The sequence below is a fragment of the Mesocricetus auratus genome, unplaced genomic scaffold (genome assembly GCF_017639785.1).
Source record: "Mesocricetus auratus isolate SY011 unplaced genomic scaffold, BCM_Maur_2.0 Super-Scaffold_100023, whole genome shotgun sequence".
NCBI lineage: Eukaryota > Metazoa > Chordata > Mammalia > Rodentia > Cricetidae > Mesocricetus > Mesocricetus auratus.
The window spans coordinates 25,762,276-25,781,954 of NW_024429204.1; the positions used below are offsets into that span (position 1 = coordinate 25,762,276).

General features: G+C 43.8%; 1 protein-coding gene across 1 annotated transcript; it reads right to left on the reverse strand.

The window, feature by feature from the left end:
* Positions 1–1,483: 1,483 nt before the first annotated feature.
* LOC101831067 (gasdermin-C-like) lies at positions 1,484–13,186 on the reverse strand. Its single transcript, XM_040730320.1, has 12 exons — positions 12,979–13,186; positions 12,141–12,324; positions 10,933–11,095; positions 8,784–8,895; positions 6,280–6,321; positions 6,008–6,031; positions 5,764–5,793; positions 5,574–5,600; positions 4,591–4,730; positions 3,959–4,079; positions 2,938–3,011; positions 1,484–2,335 (listed from the first exon to the last, which is right to left on the reverse strand). Exons 1-12 carry the CDS (start codon positions 13,184–13,186, stop codon positions 2,054–2,056), a joined length of 1,407 nt encoding a protein of 468 aa, XP_040586254.1. The 3' UTR covers positions 1,484–2,053.
* Positions 13,187–19,679: the final 6,493 nt, after the last annotated feature.

Consider the following 19,679-nt stretch of genomic DNA (forward strand, 5'->3'; position numbering starts at 1 on the left):
AAGTTCTGAAAGCCGACACCAGGCCCAGTGTTCCTCTCTCTCTCTCTTTGCCCAACACCAGAGAGTTCTCATGCACGATTTCAGCTGTATCTCCAGCTGCTTGCCTGCCATGCTTCCCACCATGATGATGATGGACTAATCCTCTGAAAGTGTAAGCCAGGCCCCTTTCAATGTTCTCTTTGATAAAAAATGCCTTGATCATGGTGTGTTTCCACAGCAATAGAATAGTGACTAAGACAGGGACCATTTCAAAATGAAGAGAACAATTGGCCACCCCACCCACAGTTGATATCTCTATAAAATTAGCCCCCAACCTAATGCTCAGGGAACATTGTAGAAGAAGGAATGGAACGATTGTAAGAGCCAGAGGATCAGGGAGGCTGCTGTGAGATTGTGCCTTCAAGACATGATAGGGAATCTGTACTCAAGAAATCTCAAAGACCTACACACTGACAACACAAGTTAGCTTTGAAAAATGGATGGGGAAATTCTCACAAGGCCCTAACCATACATGGAAAACTATGGCAATTAATGGCAGCTGAGAGATGAATCAATCTTCCACAGGGACAAACTCCTGACAGGTTATCCAACCCCATGTGGTCAGCTCTAAGTTTGTACACATGGAAGCAACATGTAAATGTATTCATGTTAAGAATAACAATAGTTAAGAAAACTTTGTGAATTTTACAGAGTGCTGAACCCAGAGAATTTCCAGTACGGAGAGGGGTTGAGGAAGTTGCAAAAAAAGGACTCACATATGAAATTCTCACAGAAATTAAAATATAATTTTTTAAAAAGGAGGATTTGGGGTCTCTACTGTTGCAGGCATCTAGGTATTGGAGGTAATCAAAGTATACTAGTTCCTTTCTGTTGTTGTGATAATCACCATGACCACAAGCGAGTTAAGGAAGAGAGGACTGATTTCATCTGACACTCCCAGATCAGTCTACCTTTGAGGGAAGTCAGGACGTCCCTCAGGGAAAGAACTTGGATATAAGAGCCATAGAGACGCTGCTGACTGGCTTCCTCACTCCCGCACGCTCACATACATTTCCTGTACAGTCCAAGTCCTCCTGCTTACACATGGTGCCTCCCACAGTGGGCTGGGCCCTTCCATGTCAATCATCAGTCAAGAGGCTTTCTCAATGAAATGGGCACAGGCCAGTCTCATCTTGGCCATCCCCAACTGAGACTGCATCAGGTAATCATGGACTGCAGGGCAGAGGAGACAATACAGAGGGAAACAGCAGGAACAATAGATCCTGATAGGTGAAATGGAGAAAATGGGGGTGTATAATTAGATAGAGGACAGGAGATGAATCCAGAAAGAGGGAGGAGGATAAAATGAGTGAGGATGCCTGGAAAAACTCATATGTGATCATAGTATTAACTATCTACCTGAAAATATCCCCAATGTATTCCAGACACAGTTCAAGTTACTGACACCAGCACCTTTCACACAAACAAATCAAAGTGCACACAATTAAGTAAAAGAAATGTTTATTCTATTTTATATATAAGGATATGTTTAAAACCTTAACCTGCTATTTGAGGAGCTGTGACAGACACAAGCAAACTTACTTTAGACATGGCAAGAATATAGAATGGTTATTGCACCCATAAACTCACAGTACTAATGGCTACCTGAACAACACTAAGAGAGCCCAGGATCTACCATGGATAGAGGAGGAGCCTATAAGGATCCACTCCTCCCTAGACACTGTAGGCAGTTAATGGTGCTGGGGGGAGGAGTCACATTGCTCAGTAGTGTAGCCTCTGGGAAGTTTTCCTTACTCAGGTTAACAATCCCATGGTCCTGCAAACAACCCTAATTAAGTGCAGTAGAGCATTAAAAAGTTCAATGAGAAGTTAGTGGATAAAGGCTTGGAGGAGATGCATTAAAAAAGGACACTGGGGGAGGTGAATATAATCAAAACATATTACTTATATAATTGTGAATGAATAGCACATTCAAAAGAACCCTTAGTTTTAGCATCCTTATTGCCCACACCTAGAACATCCACAGTAATCTCCCCTCTTGTGTGTCCAGATCTCAAATGCATCTGGCCGGGCTGGGGCCAGGCTCTGAGAAGGATTTGGCTTCTACAAATTGCTGCAGGAACGACAGGCTCCCATAAAGCGCAGACATGGGCATCTTGGCTTCCAGATCCCAAGTTGGCCTGGGATTTTTCAGCTCCATCTGCAGCCCACACTCGCTCAGCAATCCGTAAGTAATGGCCAGGCCCTCCCCCTGGAGTGGGGCGAGGAGCTGAGGCTGCAGAGTGAAGGGGATGTTCCAGGGATACTTGAAGTTCGGCTGCAGGATGCTCTTCACCTACAAGAAAGACTCTCTCTCAGGTTGGGCAGACCAGACTGTGATACTAGAGTGAGACACATTCTGTCAGACAAGCCCAGAACCACACAGGACAATGAAATAAGCAAGACCTGAAGCTACCATAATTGGTTTCTCAGCTACAACACGGTAATAATGAAGTCTGTGCTGCAAAAGACTACTCTGTGTGTGTGTGTGTGTGTGTGTGTGTGTGTGTGTGTGTGTGTGTGTGTGTGTGTGCGCGTGTGGGTGCCTGTGTGCATGCAGCTAAGCACACCTTTGTATTTATAGATTAACATGTGTGGAGAGAAAAGACAATTTGCAAATGGTAACAATAAACAAAGAAGGATGTAACTGACTTTCTTCTCCTCATTTTCCACAGAGATGCCTTCCTATTTAGACCTAGCAGGCCTTGCTTCTGAGGCCATCATAAGTACAGAGATGCTCATGACAGGTTCAAGTCCAACCTGCCTGCTCCTCAGACACAGACGGCAACCACAGGTTTCCTGGCTCCTCTCCTTGTGGAAACTTTCTTCTAGAATGTTCTTCCACTTCCTGCTTTCATCTCCCCCTCCCTGGATGCCAACCCCATGGAGGTTTCTTACCAGCTCTCGTTGGTGGAGGAGGAGCCTCTTCTCCACAGACTGGGCCAGCAGACTGAGTTGGATATCACTCAGCACTGGGGGAAAGACACGTGAGGAAACAAAATGACAGACTCAGTACTGGTCTCTCACCATGAACTAGGAAGCCAACGAGGGAACTCTGGGACAGAGCAATATTCCCCATTGGACTTGAGGTCTGGGAAACAAAACCTTCATTCAATGACTGATGGAAGCAGAGGCAGACTCCCACAGCTGAACACTGAGCTGAACTCAAGGAACCCAGTGACAGAAAGGGAGAACTGATGAGCAAAGGGATTAAGACTGTGCTGGTTTAACTCCCAGAAACAGCTGACCTGACGAGGGTTAGATCTTGAATCCCAGAATGATGGCTGGGAATCCAGCATGGGACTGATCAAGACCCCCTGAATGAGGGTGTCAGTCAGGAGACCTAGGTAATCTATTGAGCCTTGGGCAGTAGATCAGTATTTATCCCAGGTATACAAATGGACTTTGGACTCCCATCCAACAAGGAGAGATGCTCTCTCAGCCTGGACTCTTGGGGGAGGGTGTAGGCCCTGCCCTGGATGAAATGACAGACTATGGACACCCGCATGGAGGGCCTCACCTTCCCTGAAGAAATGAGGGGTTACTGGGGGAAATGGAGGGAGGACACGGGATGAGGGGAGGGAAAGGGAGAGGGACCTGGGATTGACATGTGAAGCAACCTTGTTTCTAATTTTAATTTAAAAAAATTTTTTAAAGAACTGCTTTCATTGTGTCCCATAAGTTGGGCATGTTTTTTTCACTTTCATTCAATTCCAAAAGCTTTTAATTTCTTGCTTGATCTATTTTATTCAGTAGTAAGATGTTTAGTTTCCATGGGATTGTTACCTTTCTGTTGTTTTGGTTGTTATTGGTATCCAATTTTAAATCATGGTGAAGCAAATAAAAAAATGAAAAAAAAATAATAAAACAGCCCTCTGACAGCCAGCACTGGGACTCTCCCACTTTCCCCAGATCTTACCCATTAGGGCCTGAAGGAGATAAAGAATGAGGTCCTTTAGGATATCCTGTGAGTCCTTTCGCAGCTCATAGAGGATCACACCACCTGGGCCATCCATGTGCCCCAACTGATCCAACTCCAGCTAGAGGAGACAGGCGTTCTGTTAACATCACCACACTGCTGGGTCCAGTTGACTTTATATATGCTGGACCACTCCTCTGCCATGAAGACACAGCCTGGCTCCCTTTTCCCTCCATTTTTCTCTTTTATGTCACTGGGTCTCATGCTGTTGCCCTTGGCAGCTCTAACCTTGCTGTGTAACCCAGGAAGGCCTTGAACTTGTAACCCTCCTGCAAGCAGATTCAGCCTACCAATCAGGCTCAAAACCATTACGGTGTCATGTGCCTCTGTCCAGAAGATTTAAGTAAGGCACAGACTAAAGGTTCTGCCTCCCCAGGGGGATCCTGAGCAGAATTCAGGGCACACACTCCCCAGCCCTCATCACTGAACAAGGAGCCCTTATCACAGACTTTGACATCTTTCTCAGTCTCCTGGATACCATGGGCTTCCCTTCCTTCATGTATCTTGGCACCCCATCACCCAAACTGTCCTTTACAGGTTTGATCATCTCTAGAAAGCTATGGAAATCTCACCATGATCATCAGGTCATACAGAGTGTCCCTGTCTCCTAGCATGGGCAGGAGACTAGAGAACACAGCATGTTGAACGTCCTTTGAAAGCATGGCCAGTAACCCTGTTTTCTCAGAAATCTCATTTTGTAGATACTGGAAATCTGCTCACAGACAGAAACACCAATCAGAAAGTGAGAGCAATCCTGCAATTAAATATTCCCGACATGGTAAGCCTTTCCCTTCAGCACCATTTCCAGTGCTACAGGCACCTCCATGGATAGTCTGCCTGGGCCCTGGTGAGGCAACTATCCTGAAGCTAACAGTACTAGACAGCAGGCAGCTTCAGAGCTCTGGAAGGAGGGGACACAGTCCTGGGAGAGCAGATGGGCATCCTGAAAACTGCTTAGCACAGGTGGGAGGAAAGTGTTCATTCTGGGTGTCAGGAAGGAAGTGTCCTGTTATTATTACATTCCAGAGAAGACACCACTCACTGTTTCCAAATCAGTTTCCAAGAATTTTGAGGGGTCAAGGACTTTGTATTTGTCTGTCACCTGGCACATAAGGGGGTGTCTTATTAGTAACACTCTCCACTGTCTATGGAGAATTAACCCAGCACTGCATTTTGGGATACCCTGGTTCTGCCAAACGTCCTCTGGGTGATCTGTGAGTGTGAGAGGGACCATAGAGGAAGCTCAGAGGCATGGGCCCTCTCATCTGATTATTTCACATTGCCCTCGCTGGAGTGCTGCCTGCTTCCTGGTAAATCCTCAGTGACCATTATTAGTACACAAAGTTGTGTTTGTGTGAGATCAAATAACTAAAAATGGGAAAGTAGACCTTGGTATTCTGAGTTCCATAAAAAGTTGTCATATGAGTTCCAAGCCTGGGGTTTCCTGCTCATAGCCCAGGTTCCCTTAAGAAAAAAACAAAACACATTCACACACATACACACACACACACACACACACACACACATACAAACCCACAAAAAAAAAGAAACTCACCATTAGGTAAGGGTTCGTCTAACCTTCCTAGAAAAGAAGACACACACGTTGGAGATTCTCTCCTGCTTCTCCTCCTGCCCCATCCAGTCTTCCATGACCTTTCCCCTCCCGCAGGAACCAGAGCCAGGGATAGGGGGGCACAGTAAGATGGCCCAGATCTCCATAACAACCCCATCACACACACACTCACCAATTGGAGAGATGTCATTTAACAAAGAACCTAGAAAGAGAAAATACATTGACCCACCCAAGAATTAATATTTGACCTTACTTCTGGCATAACCCAGAAATTTCTCAATCCTCCACCCTGACCCTTTGTGCAGAAGACCAGATCTGTAAGACCTTGGGTAGGGGCAGTCAGGTGGGTTTTTGTTATTTGGTTGTCACCATGAAGGAGCAAGTTTGACTTCCAAGACACAGAAGCATTCACTCACCTGCCAGTCCTCTATACTTTAACACTGCAGAGAGAAAGAGAAGGGTTCACTCACCAAGACTCACTCTCTCCATCCCTCCCCCATCTCTGACCTTCCCAACTCCTCCATCCACCCTCTCTTTTCACGATGCAATTCCACTTTCACGACAAATTCCCTATGATAAATCCATCCCCAGGTAGATCCTGTGCAACAAAGCAAATGTCTGTCCATCCTTCCAGATCTAACACTCATAGCTGGGGCAACAGAAAGACTGGGGAACCCAGGGAACATACCTGGGAAGGTTTTCTCCTTGGAGTTATCAAAAGGGAGAATGGCTGAATGAAAAAGAAACTGGATTAGAAGAGATGAAGTTACACCTGCTAGAGTAATCTCCACTCCCCATTTCAGGACTCTCAGGCCAAACCCCAGGGAAGATGTCAACCTAGACACTAGCCTCTGTGACCTGTGAACCAGGGTTTCACAGTTATTGAATTACGTGCATGTGTGTGTGTGTGTGTGTGTGTGTGTGTGTGTGTGCGCGCGTGTATGTGTGTGTGTGTGTGTGTGTGTGTGTGCCAACAGCACATACAGAGGCCAGAGGACCACACAGGGAGTCAGTTATCTCCTTCCATCATGTGGGACCTGGAGGTGGAGCTCAAGGCATCAGGCCTGGGGATCGCACCTTTACAGGCCAATCCCTCCCACCAGCCTGAAACCTGCATTTCCAATAGGCATCCAGGTGACCATCAAGTCCTCTGACATCCAAGCATTCCCCATGAGGGCAGGGAAGCCAGATCAACAGTTAACAGACACTGCTGCTCTTGCAAAGGACCACACCCACATGGCAGCGCCATCTTCTGGCCTTCTTGGGGCATTGCATGTACACAGTACACTTAATGCAGACTAAACATTACTCATAAAACAGGAATGAACACATAAACACTCCACGAGGTAAGGCTGACCAGCTTCCTCCTGCCCTGTCCTATCGGCTCCTTGTCAGCCTTCAGTTACCAGCTGTCCCCTCCTTATCCACTCATCTGGCAATCCTGCATTGTTTTGCAGTGTATCCAGAGTAACATGTGAACTAACAAAGTTAAACAAAAAGCAAACTTCAGAGTGTGTCTGCAAGTCACCTTCTGAGCACTAGAGGGCGAACAGGGCAGCTTGTCTACACAATCAGGCACAGCAGGGAGAGACCCAGCTGGGACAGTGTGCTCACTGGCAAGCAGGAATTTAGTCCTCATCACAGACCAGAAAGGACTTAATAAGTGATGGCAAACCATCTGTCCCCAAACTGTCTTCAGTCCTCAGGTTCACCAAGCTCTTTGCTTAACCAAACAACTCTCTGCACCTTCAGAAGACGTCACCCCAGAAACCCCTCCCATCATCACCTCCTCTCTCACATGCCCCCATTTATTTGGCTCCGCTAAGTACCCTCTATATGGGACATCACATTCCCTTCCATGCCACCTCAGCCTTTACAGTTTATCTTCCAGGGAAATCCCCTGGGTTTGGCCTCTACACATGGCCTTGCTTCTCTGGGGACAACATCTGATCTAATCAGACTGGGAGATTTTGTTTGCTTGTTTGTTGTCAATGTTTTTGTTTTGTTTTTGTTTTGTTTTGGTTTTTTTTTTTTTTGGCTTGGTTAGTTTTTGTTGTTTGGTTGTTTTTGTTTGTTTGGTTGGTTGGTTTTGGTTTTCAGAGACAGGGTTTCTCTGTGGCTTTGGAGGCTGCCCTGGAACTAGCTCTTGTAGACCAGGGTGGTCTCGAACTCACAAAGATCCACCTGCCTCTGCCTCCCAAGTTCTGGGATTAAAGGCGTGTGCCACCACTGCCCAACGCTGTCAATGTTTTTGATAAAGTGTTCATTTTCTTCCATCTGTAATGAACACTCTTTTCACTTAGCATGATCTGTAATGGTAAAGACATCCCCCCGCCCCAGGCATTACAAAGGCATCGCCAACCTTGAACCTATTCCCCACCCTATGACTCTGTCAAAGATGCCAAGAGAGTGTGGGCCATCTGTCTCTAGAAGCCATCAATCACTAACTGTACTATACTGTACCCAGTCCCCAACCTATGACTCTGTCAAGGATGCCAATGAAAGTGTGGACAATCTTTCTCTAGAATCCATCATCCAGTAGTTATACTACACTGTAAATTCTTCCTTGTCTTTGCCACCAACTAGGGGCCTGACTTGGGAATTTCCCTTGACCAGAATTTACAAGGTAAATATTTGAGGGGTGTATGTGCTTCTGTGTGTGTGTGTGTATGTGTGTGTGTGTGTGTGTGTGTGTGTGTGTGTGTGTGTGTGTGTGTCTGTGTTGGGGGATGGGACATTTCAAGGTAACAGCTGGGGAGAAAATCCTGTGCTGTGTTGTCCATACATTCTGCCTACAGTTTCATTTGGGTTCTGATTCCATTATTTTATGGAGATTTAATGTGGGTTTAAAGATCACCTGATGGGCCTGGTGTCACCCGGCTGAGCTTCTGAGAGCCACAGGACTTTGACTGGCTAGACATGGATGACTAGAGATGGCTGGGGTTGAGCCTGGGCTTCATCTATCTAGACAGCTCCATTTGAACACGCAGGTTGGGTGTCTTCCCTCACAGGAGGCTATCTCTGCATCTACAGATAGCAGTAATGGAATTTGGCCATGCTTAGAGGTGTCTAAGGATGGAGAGACATGTGCCTGGGACAGTGAGAATTGCTCCTCCAGATCTACAGTCAGGAGAGAAGAGGAGGTTCAGGTCTTTGGACACACCATCCCAACTTGGTCCCTCATCTGCTCACCACAAGTGTCATCCTCAAAGACCAGTTTCTTCTTCTTGTAGGCCACCACTGCACCCTTTGGGATAGATACTGAATTCTTTGTCTTCCTTTGCCAACATCCCTGGACTTGAGCCTGGGAAGACAAAACATTCCTAGGGATTCATACCACCTTTGTCTCATAAAATTATGTTTACCTTTAATCAAAGCAACAATGCCTGTAACTGAAAAGTCAAATGAATCTAGAAAGCTCATGAGGAAACACCAGCAGTCTCTCACTCCCCTTCCTCCTGGTCCCCGTGTTCAGTTATTGCTTCTCCACCTTTAGGACAATATTTACCTACACTGAGATTTTAGAGGTGAGACTGGAGAGACCAGGCAACTGAACCCAGAGCACCATGAATACCAGGCTAGTGTCCGTCCCTGAGCAATACACCAGCCCTGCTGCAATGTCTTCATTTTTACAAATATTTCCTGGCTCCTTCTGCACTGAGGGTCTCATTCTCATACTCCACACTCAGTGCTGACAGCTACACCCATGTTCAAACCTGGGATTCTGTGCAGGAGCTTAGTCTCTGTCAGCTGTGGGTGAGACTGCATCTCCTCATCCCAGTCTTGTCTCTATCGGGCAATGGGATGTCTTTTGTCATTTCTGTCCTGTTGCTTGTTATCTCCTGGGGAGCTGGGAACTACATGCCTGAAAACACTAATTCCTAAAGACACCTTTAACTTTCATTTGGTTCATATTTTGAACCAGATAGAATCCTAGTCGGGAATTCCCTGGGATTTAAGATCTTTTTCTTTTTTATGCACAATTTACCTTTTCTTAAATACTGTTTGATATTTGAGAACTTTATATATAATGTAATGCATTTGATCACACTTCCATATTGACATGTGTTTGTCAATTTGGCATCTTTTTCTACTCTCCATCACCCCAACGGTCAGTGTTTTGATGAACTGATTGGGGCTTGAGACTCAGTCTTGGGGTCACACAGTGTGGTTGCGCAACTGGGGTATCAGTGTTCAAATAATACAAGATCCTCACATTTCTGTGTCTGCAGCATCTGCCCTACACTCAGAACAAAACATGGTACCAAAGAATTATGTCTATTGTGGAACTTCTCAATATTTGCTAATCCTATGTAATAAACATTATAAATGAGAGCATCAGAATCCAGTCTAAGCAACTGAGCTAACCAGCTTTCCCTAGCCTTAACTGACCCAGGGAGAGCCAGCTTCCACACCAGAGAACTAACCCTGCCCCTTGTTGGTCTGGCCCCTCATAGGATAGCTACCTCTTTTTATTGGGGGAAACTGACCACATGGCTTAGCCCATCACATGACGGGGATGATCCCAACAGCCTAACTGACCAGATCAGCTGCCACCCAGGCTTTCAGCTGACCCACCCGAATATCTACCCCATCTATGACATGCTGCAGTGCATGAAGATACTGGTCCTGTGGTACAATCATCACAGGATCACCATGGCTCTGGGAAACAGCTAGATATCTGAGAGGAACTTCAGTGAGGGTCCACTATTGATGGTGGTACCAGAAACCAGAGGCCTTGAACCTGACCAGTAACAGTGAACATTTGCAAATGAAGCCGTTTGGATAAAGGAGAATACTGCGGGACACAGAGGCTCCCAACGTCACTAAGATGAGTGAAGAGGGCATGGAGAGACTGAAATGATGGAGGAGACAAGCATCTTTTGTGGTTGTCTTGTTTAATTTGCTTGCTTTTTGTACATTTTGGATTTTCTTTATTTGTTCAATTAATATTCTTTTTGTGGTTTCTATTTATTTTTATTATTTCTTTTGATTTTAGATTTGTTTGTTTAATGAATATACTTACTTATGTTTTTCATTTTTCTTTTTTATTTCTTTTTAAGTTTCTATTTAGGGGGATGTTACAAGGATGAAGGGTGTATGCGAAAGAATTAGGAAATGAGTGAGATTGAGGTACATGGTGTGAAATTCTCAAAGAATCAATACAAACTATGTTTAAAGAAAAAACAGAAATCTAAGATCATGGATTAACATATATTACATAGGGGCAGAGAAAAATAAGGACCCCACCCTCTGAGCCCTAGAAACTGGTACCCAGAAGCCCTTCAGAAGCAAAGGTGCACAGACCAAAGTCCTGTTTTATCCCATCCCCATCTCATACCTTGGTCATTTGGGGGATGAGCACTTGTCCTGAAAGGTCCTCAGTACTGCTGTCTCCCAGCTCTGTATCCCTGGTCACTACATAGGCCTCTGTCACAACATACAGGTTCTTATTTTTAATCCTGCAATGCGTCATAAATGGTGGCTCCTTCTCCACCAGTTTCCTGAAGGAGGGAAATGAGGATGAGGAGATCCAAATGACTAATTTCATGGACACAGAGACCAAATCATGAGAAAGAAAAACAAACTAAACAACAACAACATAAACCAGAAATCTTCAGCGTCAGTTTGGGGTGTGGCCCTGTCTATACAGTGCTGGCCATGTAAGTATGAGGACAGGAGCTCAGATCCCCAGGAACCATGGTAAAGCCCGATGTGGTTATAGTTGATGATGCTACATGTGCTTGAGTCTGCTGAGACAGCAGACAGGAAATGCTCTTGCTGTCACAATAGCAGTTGCTGAGCTGGCAGGGTGGATGAGCATAGACAGGTGGTGTTGACTGAGTTTGATTCCAGGACACACACAGCAGAGGGAGAGATCTGACTCCTGCAAGCTGTCCTCTGACTTCTATATTTGAGCCATGGCATGAGGGTGAGCATACACACACACACACACACACACACACACACACACACACACACACACACGCAGACAGACAGACAGAGAATATAAATAAATGTAATAAAGAGAAAATATGAAATAAGGTTACCAGATGGAGTGGTAGTTACTGGCATACATGTGCATATATAAGATGGACTGACTTACATGCATATTCACACCAAAATGCGGCACATAAAACACACATTTCTACTTCGACAATATACCTCAGAAGAAATGTGGTAGAAGTCAACTAAGTCCCAAAGCCCTGGGGTGTTCAAATGATGACTACAGTCTTCCTCACATTTTCATCAATATCCAATCATTTGCTTCTACGATTATTTCCTCCCTACATGCCCATCCTTGAGACAATGAACAAAAGCTTCCATCAGATCAGAGCCTTCGTCTGTCTGTGTTGTTATTCTGTCTCCATCACAATAATATAATCGTAATGGGTCATTAAGTGTTAATGAGTTTTATTACAACACTGTAAGCCATAATTTCAATGACTTGTAGAAAATAAAGAGAATGATGTGAGCTGTCATAAACTCTCCCAATGCCTCTTTACCTCCAAGAAAACATCCCAGAACTTGGCTGACCCATGCTTTCACCTGTTTTGAAGAATGTCCAGTTGTGAAGCTGGGATGCTGGTACACTGAACCTCGATGCTGTATCCAGAGGAATGACCATGCCCTGCTGACACACTTCCCTCTGCAATGGCGTGGACTCCAGCACTACCCTTCATTTCCATGGATCCATTGCTTGTGAAGGTCATGGTGGGTAACACTTCAGTCTCTGAAGAGGAAAGGGGACAGAGTTTAGCTAAGAATTCACTGTGGGGCAGCTGCTCTGGAGAATAGGAAATATGAAGCCAGTTCCCCTTCTCACTTAAACCTTAGTCATGAAACTAGCTAATAATTAATTGTATATAATAAATATAATCAATTGATAAGTGAAATATCAGTTACTACATAGGGGAAATTCCAGAACCAATGCAAGTGTTGTCTTAATCCTTAAAAAAGAAATGCATCATTTGTGTAGTGTCTAGGAGTCCCCAGGAATCATCTTTCCAAGTACAGAATCCAACCCCAGGGAAGGACCCTGAAAAAGAAAGAGGTCTTGGACTTGCAGACACAATGACCTCAGTCTGGATCCTAATTCTACCAGTTTGAACTGTGTAACTTCGAACAAGTTGTTTTAGGAACCTCAATTACTTTTTTGTAACATGGTTATCATATCTCCATTTAAAGAGGCTCTTGGAAATATTCTATGACCAAATTCAAGGAAGGTTTGAGAAAATGAGGGGATTCCTTTTAAAGGACCTTCTGTGTCCTTTGTCTTTAAGTAGGATGGCTCATGATCTATTTGTCTAAGCAGCTCATGGGTCTAGGAAGCTGCTCCACTGAAAATGCTGATGTTTCCAATTCTTTGCCCCTTGACTGACAATACCTGGGATTGGAAATTTTGGCTCCAAGATCTGCAGGAGGGAATATCCAACTGGAATATCTTCAGTGTTCCATGGCCATGACCAAGAAGTCAGCAGTATCTCAAACTGATGGAACTTCATCGCTTCTGATAGACTTTTGACAGAATATAGATCTTTTCCTTGAAGCTTTTTGACCACATCCTTGCAAATCCGGTCGAATGAGTAGGGCATGTTGCTAGTGTCAGACAGAAGGAAGCACACAGTGTAGTTGAGAAGAGGAAGAGTGTAGTTGATGCTCACTGATTCCTGGTGTTTTTCATAGCCCGCCCCCCAAAGTGTGAGAAAGCCTTCACATCAGCACACAACAGAGATAGACACATCCAAGTTATCCTTGAACTATCCCAAATAGTAAAATACAGACCCAGCCTAGATACCCATAAGAAGAAGAATGGAGGCAGAGACTGGAGGGATGGCTCATAGGTTAGTGACACTCTGTTCTTCCAGAGGGCCCAGGTTCAATTCCCAGCACATACATGGCGCTCACAACCACCTGTAACCTCAGTTCTAGGGCATCCCATGCTCTCTTCTAACCTCCTCAGGCACCAGGCACACATGTAGTGTTCATATATGCAGGCAAAACATCCATACACATAAAAATGAATATTTTTAAAAAGATGAACAAAGAAAGAAAATGTGGTATATGCATGGTTATGTTTTATTCAGCATAAACTGTGAAATTGCACTGTTTACTGAATGAAACTCAAGGCCATCATGCCAAATACAGATATTTCATGCCTCTCTCATACACACATGCCACATGATATGTATATAAGTGTGTATGTATAGACACACACATATATTTATGTATATATAAGTATATACATATATACACATGAAATATATGTATAAAGTATGATATCAGAAAGCGACAATTTTCAGGGAGTTAGGGGTTGTGGAGATAGTTCAAGAGAGCTGGAAAACGTAATGGGGTGAACATGAACGACATATATGTAGTATGAGGATGCCACAATGAGACCCATTATTTCATGCTAATTTAAAATAACAATAAATGTCAAAAAATATAAGTGTGCTAATGACTTGGATAGGTATTTCTCTAAATATGAATTACAATCAGTCCCTTGCCTAGGTAAGTATAATCCTTCCCTGGCACAAATAAAGACCTGGGTTCAAGACCCAGTACTTCCAAAAAAATATAAATCACCAATAAGACAATGAGAACACAGAGTTACCATGTATCACTAAAGTGTTAATGAAAATCACAATGAGATATCTGTCAGGATGCCAAAAAATATAAAGGCAATAATTGCCAGTGCTAATGTTTTAAAAAAATGAACCCTGTAAACTGTGGGAATGTAAACTCTTGTCTCCTCTAAACAAGATTTCTCAAAAACTTAATAGAATTGAAAAACAGGCATAATCTCAACACTCAGGAGGCAGAGTCAGGCAGATCCCTATGAGTTCGAGGACAGCATGATCTACAGAGCAAGTTCTGGGACAGCCAGGGCTATATAGGGAAATCCAGTCTTGAAAAAAAAAAAAACAAAAACAAAAAAAATGAAATAGCATACCCATGTCCATTGCAGTGCTACTCACAAAGATCAAAATATAGAAAGAATCTAACTGTCCAACGGGGTAAGGAAAATGCGGCATCTCACTGTGGATTATTATCAAGGCTTTCAATGACAAGTAACTGTGTTTCCAACATGACTATAATAAGACAGAATTGTGGCTGAATGTGCAAAAGTCCTCATGTGACCATTTTCAATTTTGTCTGCAACACCAAACCTGAACAAAGATGTATCAGAGACCCAGCCCCTGCCCTTACACCTGCTTGTGAGCGCCCCACTTATTTTCTTATGGAGAATTTGAGCAAGGAAAGCTTCCTTCCTGCAGATCACATTGCGTAGGAACAAACCAGTCAACTCATTTTACAACCAGCCTGAATGACCATCTCTGACTATGCAGCCTTCTCTCCTTCCTTACTCCCTAGACCCATCAGCACTTACCAGGCTGAAGCTGATTTTCCTCCTCTAGAGAAAGTGCAACTGAATTCAGCTCCTCTCAGTTCTTGGACTTTCTGATTCAAGCACAATTTATAAAACTCAGAAGGGAGGGTTGGCTCAGAGAAGGGAGGATTCTTAGGAAACAGTGGGCTGCCTCCTTCATGAAAAAAACCAGCTGAACAAGTCTGATTCAAGATTGTCAGGAAATGAGGTTGGAACTATTCCCCCATCTTCTGATGTATGTGCTGGAATTAAAGGTGTGTACTACCACCACCTGGCTAAGATTTATTTATTTTTTAAAGATTTTTTTTGTTTTTGTTTTTCGAGACAGCGTTTCTCTGTGGCTTTAGAGGCTGTCCTAGAACTAGCTCTTATAGACCAGGCTGGTCTCAAACTCACAGAGATCCTCCTGCCTCTGCCTCCCGAGTGCTGGGATTAAAGGTGTGCACCACCACCACCTGGCTTAAAAGATTTTTTTAACATTTATTTATTTTTACGTGCCCCAATGAGTCAGCATCTCCACTTCCTTGGCCAAGCATACTGATACCACCATTTTATTTTCTGTGACTTGTCCAGCACCCGGTGGGATGTGTGCTTTTCAGATGGGCCAGAGACCTCCAGGTTTCTCTGTTTCAGTGCTCGATCATTTTGGCAGCTGGCCAGAATTGGAGTCACATAGCTAGGGAAACCCCTTTAGGTCCCAGTAGATACATTGTATAAAAGAATGTACCAATGATACAGGAGACAGCTTCCTGAACATAACACCAGTAGCACAGACAGTGAGATCAACAATTAATAAATGGGACCTACTGAAACTGAGAAGCTTCTGTAAGGCAAAGGACACAGTCAGCAAGACAAAAAGGCAGCCCACAGAATGGGAAAAAATATTCACTAATCCCACATCTGACAGAGGGTTGATCTCCAAAATTTACAAAGAACTCAAGAAGCAAGTCTCCAAAACACCAAAGGACCCTATTAAAAAGTGGGCTGCAGAACTAAATAGAGAGTTTTCAATAGAGGAGTCTAAAATGGCTGAGAGACACTTGAGAAAGTGCTCAACATCCTTAGCCATCCGGGAAATGCAAATCAAAACAACTCTCAGATACCATCTCACTCCTGTCAGAATGGCTAAAATCAAAAACACCAATGACAATTTATGCTGGAGAGGATGTGGTGAAAGGGGGACACTCCTCCATTGCTGGTGGGAGTGCCAACTGGTTCAGCCACTTTGGAAATCAGTATGGAGATTCCTCAGAAAAATGGGAATAAACCTACCACAAGACCCAGCAACTCCACTCTTAGGCATATATCCAATAGATGCCCATTCATACAACAAAGATGTCTGTTCCACTATGTTCATAGCAGCTTTATTTGTAATAGCCAGAACTTGGAAGCAACCTAGATGTCCCTCACCCGAAGAGTGGATAGAGAAAATGTGGTACATCTACACAATGGAGTACTATTCAGCAGAAAAAAATAATGGAATCATGAGATTCGCAGGCAAATGGATGACACTAGAAGAAACCATCCTGAGTGAGGTAACCCAGTCACAAAAAGAGAAACATGGCATGTATTCTCTCATATATGGATTTTAGACATAGATCTGGGGAGTGCCAGCCTACAATCCTATGGCCAGAGAGTCTGGGAAACAGAAACTTCATTTAGTGGCTGATCGAAGAAGAGGCAGACTCCCTTGGTTAAGTACTGAGCTGAACTCAAGAAAGCCAGTAACAGAGAGGGAGGACTGATGATCAAAGGGATTAAGACTGAGCTGGTTTAACCCCCAGAAACAGCTGACCAGACAAAGGTTAACTCTTGAATCCCAGGCATCAGCCTGGGAATCCAGCATGGGACTGATCAAGACCCCCTGAATCTGGGTGTCAGTGAGGAGGCCTAGGGAATCTATTGAGACTTGGGCAGCAGATCAGTACCCATCTCAAGTATACACACGGACTTTGGACTCCCATAGAACAACGTGAGGTGCACTCTCACCCTGAACTCTTGGGGAAGGGTCTAGGCCCTGCCCTATATGAAATGACAGACTATGGACACCCCCATGGAGGGCCTCATCCTCCCTGGGGGAATGAGGGGATAAGGGGGGGGTTGGGGGAAGGGCACGGGAGGAGGGGAGGGAATGGGAGAGGGACCTGGAACTGACTTGTGAAGCAACCTCGTTTCTTATCTAAATTTAAACTGGAAAAAAAAAAAAGAATGTACCAATGAAAAGAATTCTCCAAGGAGTTCTGGTACATAATGATAACCACTTCATAATCTTAACAGTGGATCACAGGTCCTCAAACACACACAGTTTACATACATATTTATGAACACTGGAAAATAATAATCTTGGTGGGGCACAAAGAAACACATGAAGAAAGTGAAAGTAATTAGGCAAGGCAGGCAGGACTTGATTATCATTCTAATGTGGGTAGGGCCTGTGTCCTCTCCCCCCTTCCCTGTGATCTGACTTCACAGTCTTTTAGAACTGGTTAGTTGAAAAAGAATCCTAAAAAATGGAAGGGAGAAGGGGTCAGGGGCCCCAAGCCACCAAGTTCATAGAATACAACAAGGCTTTTGCAAAAAGGTAATTTTCACCAGATGGGAAACTTTAAAAATTTGGATAAAAGTTTTACAATGTGAGTGTCTTAGTTGGGGCTTCTATTGTTGTGAAGAGATCCATGACCACAGCAACTCTTATAAAAGGAGCTGGCTTAACAGTTTCAGAGGTTGAGTTCATTATCTTCACAGCAGGATGTGACGGCATGCAGGCAGACATGGCGCTGGAGAAAAACTAAAAAATCTACAACTTGACCCTAAGGCAACAGGAAGTGGACTGTGACACTGGGTGTAGCTTGAGCATAGGAGACTTCAAAGCCCACCCCAATTGGACACACTTACTCCAATAAGGTCACACCTACTTGAACAAGACAATAGTTCCTAAGACTGCCACTCCTTTTGGAGACCATTTTCTATCAAATCACCATAATGAGAGGAAGATTAAAATATTGTAATTGTTTTGCATAAGGTATAAGAAGGTGGGGCAGCTCTGGAATATTATTGGGCCTTGGTAGACTAACCACTTTTGACAGAAAAAAAATAGTCACATGGACACAAATAGCATTTATTACCAAAAACAGTAGGGGACCAGCCTCTAAAATTTCCACTCAGGGTTCAAAAAAAAAGGAGCCACAATAAGCAAAGGAACTAAAATCTGAAAATCTGAGGGGAAAAAAGAATCTACTTACAACATGATCTTTTTTTTTTTTTTTTTTTTTTTTTTGGTTTTTACGAGACAGGGTTTCTCTGTATTGTTTTGAAGGCTGTCGGTCCAGCCTGGCCTCGAACTTACAGAGATCTGCCTGCCTCTGCCTCCCGAGTGCGTCACCACCGCCCGGCTACAACATGATCTTTATATTCATATCTCTTTATTGTTTTTCCTATTCCACAATAAATGTTTCCATTTTATATATCTTTACAAGCAGTAATTTCCCAGCCCTAGCTGGGTCCAGGACTGGAGTTCTTTTGCACCATAAGACATATAAGAATCTTCTCATAGTGGAAGTCCTGGTTGTCAGTCTAAAGGCAGGAGTGTCTAATGAATGTCCTGTGAACTCCTTAAGGGAGAAGGTTAGTTAAGAGATTAAATTATCAGAGAATTCTAGAAAGGGAGACTAGTGTGCTACACTACATATTTAAGTAGTTAGATAAAAAGCTAAACGTTTATATTCAGTAGACATCACAAGTAAGGCAAAGGTTGTCTTTTACACGGCGCACGGCTGTTTTCCCAGCATGCACAGAGAGTATAGGATAACCACACAACGTAGTAAACAGAGGAAGGCAGGCAAGCTGTCTGCAAGTTTGCTATGGTTTCTTGCTAAGAGAAGCTTTTTGGATCAGCTGCGTAGGGCTGTAAGTCAAAGAAAAGATCTAAGTTTTACAAGACACAGAACCTGGTGCTTTCCAATGCACTGGCCTTGGGGGTGATGCAGGCCTTCTGGAGAGTTTACTTTTCCCTGAGAATGAGCAAATGGGCCGATTACCTTCGTTGTTATATTCTTGGGAGAAAATAGGAGGTCGCAGTAAATATCTGAGCTACGATCTTGGTCTGATAAACTGAAATGAAGGTAAATGCAAGAAGTTTGTGAATCTTTAAGTGTGGGATTAGTCTAGGTTATTCTTCTTCATCGGCCAATGAGGTAAAACCAGGGCAAGCTTATTTTTTTTCTATCCATCTGGGCAGCCGTGAATCAACAGTTTCGGACATGTAGCAATTCTATATCCTTGGATATCTGGGAATGTCTTAGATGGGATGCTTTTGCCTGGGCCCTAAACACTTTACAAAATGCCTGTCACTAAGGATAATTGCAGGAAGGCAGATCTCTACAATTACAATGGAAAGGGGAGCAAGTTCCCCATAGTGGGAAACAGGTCTCACACAAAGCGGAGGGATTTAGTCAGTAAACTAGGACCTGGTAATGCAAAACAGGTTTCTCACATAGCTAAGGAGTGTAATCAGTAAAATTGCAAATGCATGGGAGAAATTGTTTCCAGTAAATGATCAGATAGTGCTAAACTGTGGAAAATAAATCAAGTTTGTTGCAGAAAGCAATAAGCTACAGAAAGAATCTACAGCAGGAAACAGCCAATTTGTTCACAAGACTGTATTCCAATATGCCTGTGTCCTGGTTTAATCCTTCTGG

Coding starts and splice junctions, on each gene's coding strand:
- LOC101831067 (XM_040730320.1), bottom strand. CDS start 13,186: ATGCCCTACTCATTCGACCGGATTTGCAAGGATGTGGTCAAAAAGCTT. Junction 4,080..4,590: donor TGTATGACCTGATGATCATG/GTGAGATTTCCA, acceptor TGTCTCCTCTAG/CTGGAGTTGGATCAGTTGGG. Junction 2,336..2,937: donor TCCTCCACCAACGAGAGCTG/GTAAGAAACCTC, acceptor TCTTTCTTGTAG/GTGAAGAGCATCCTGCAGCC.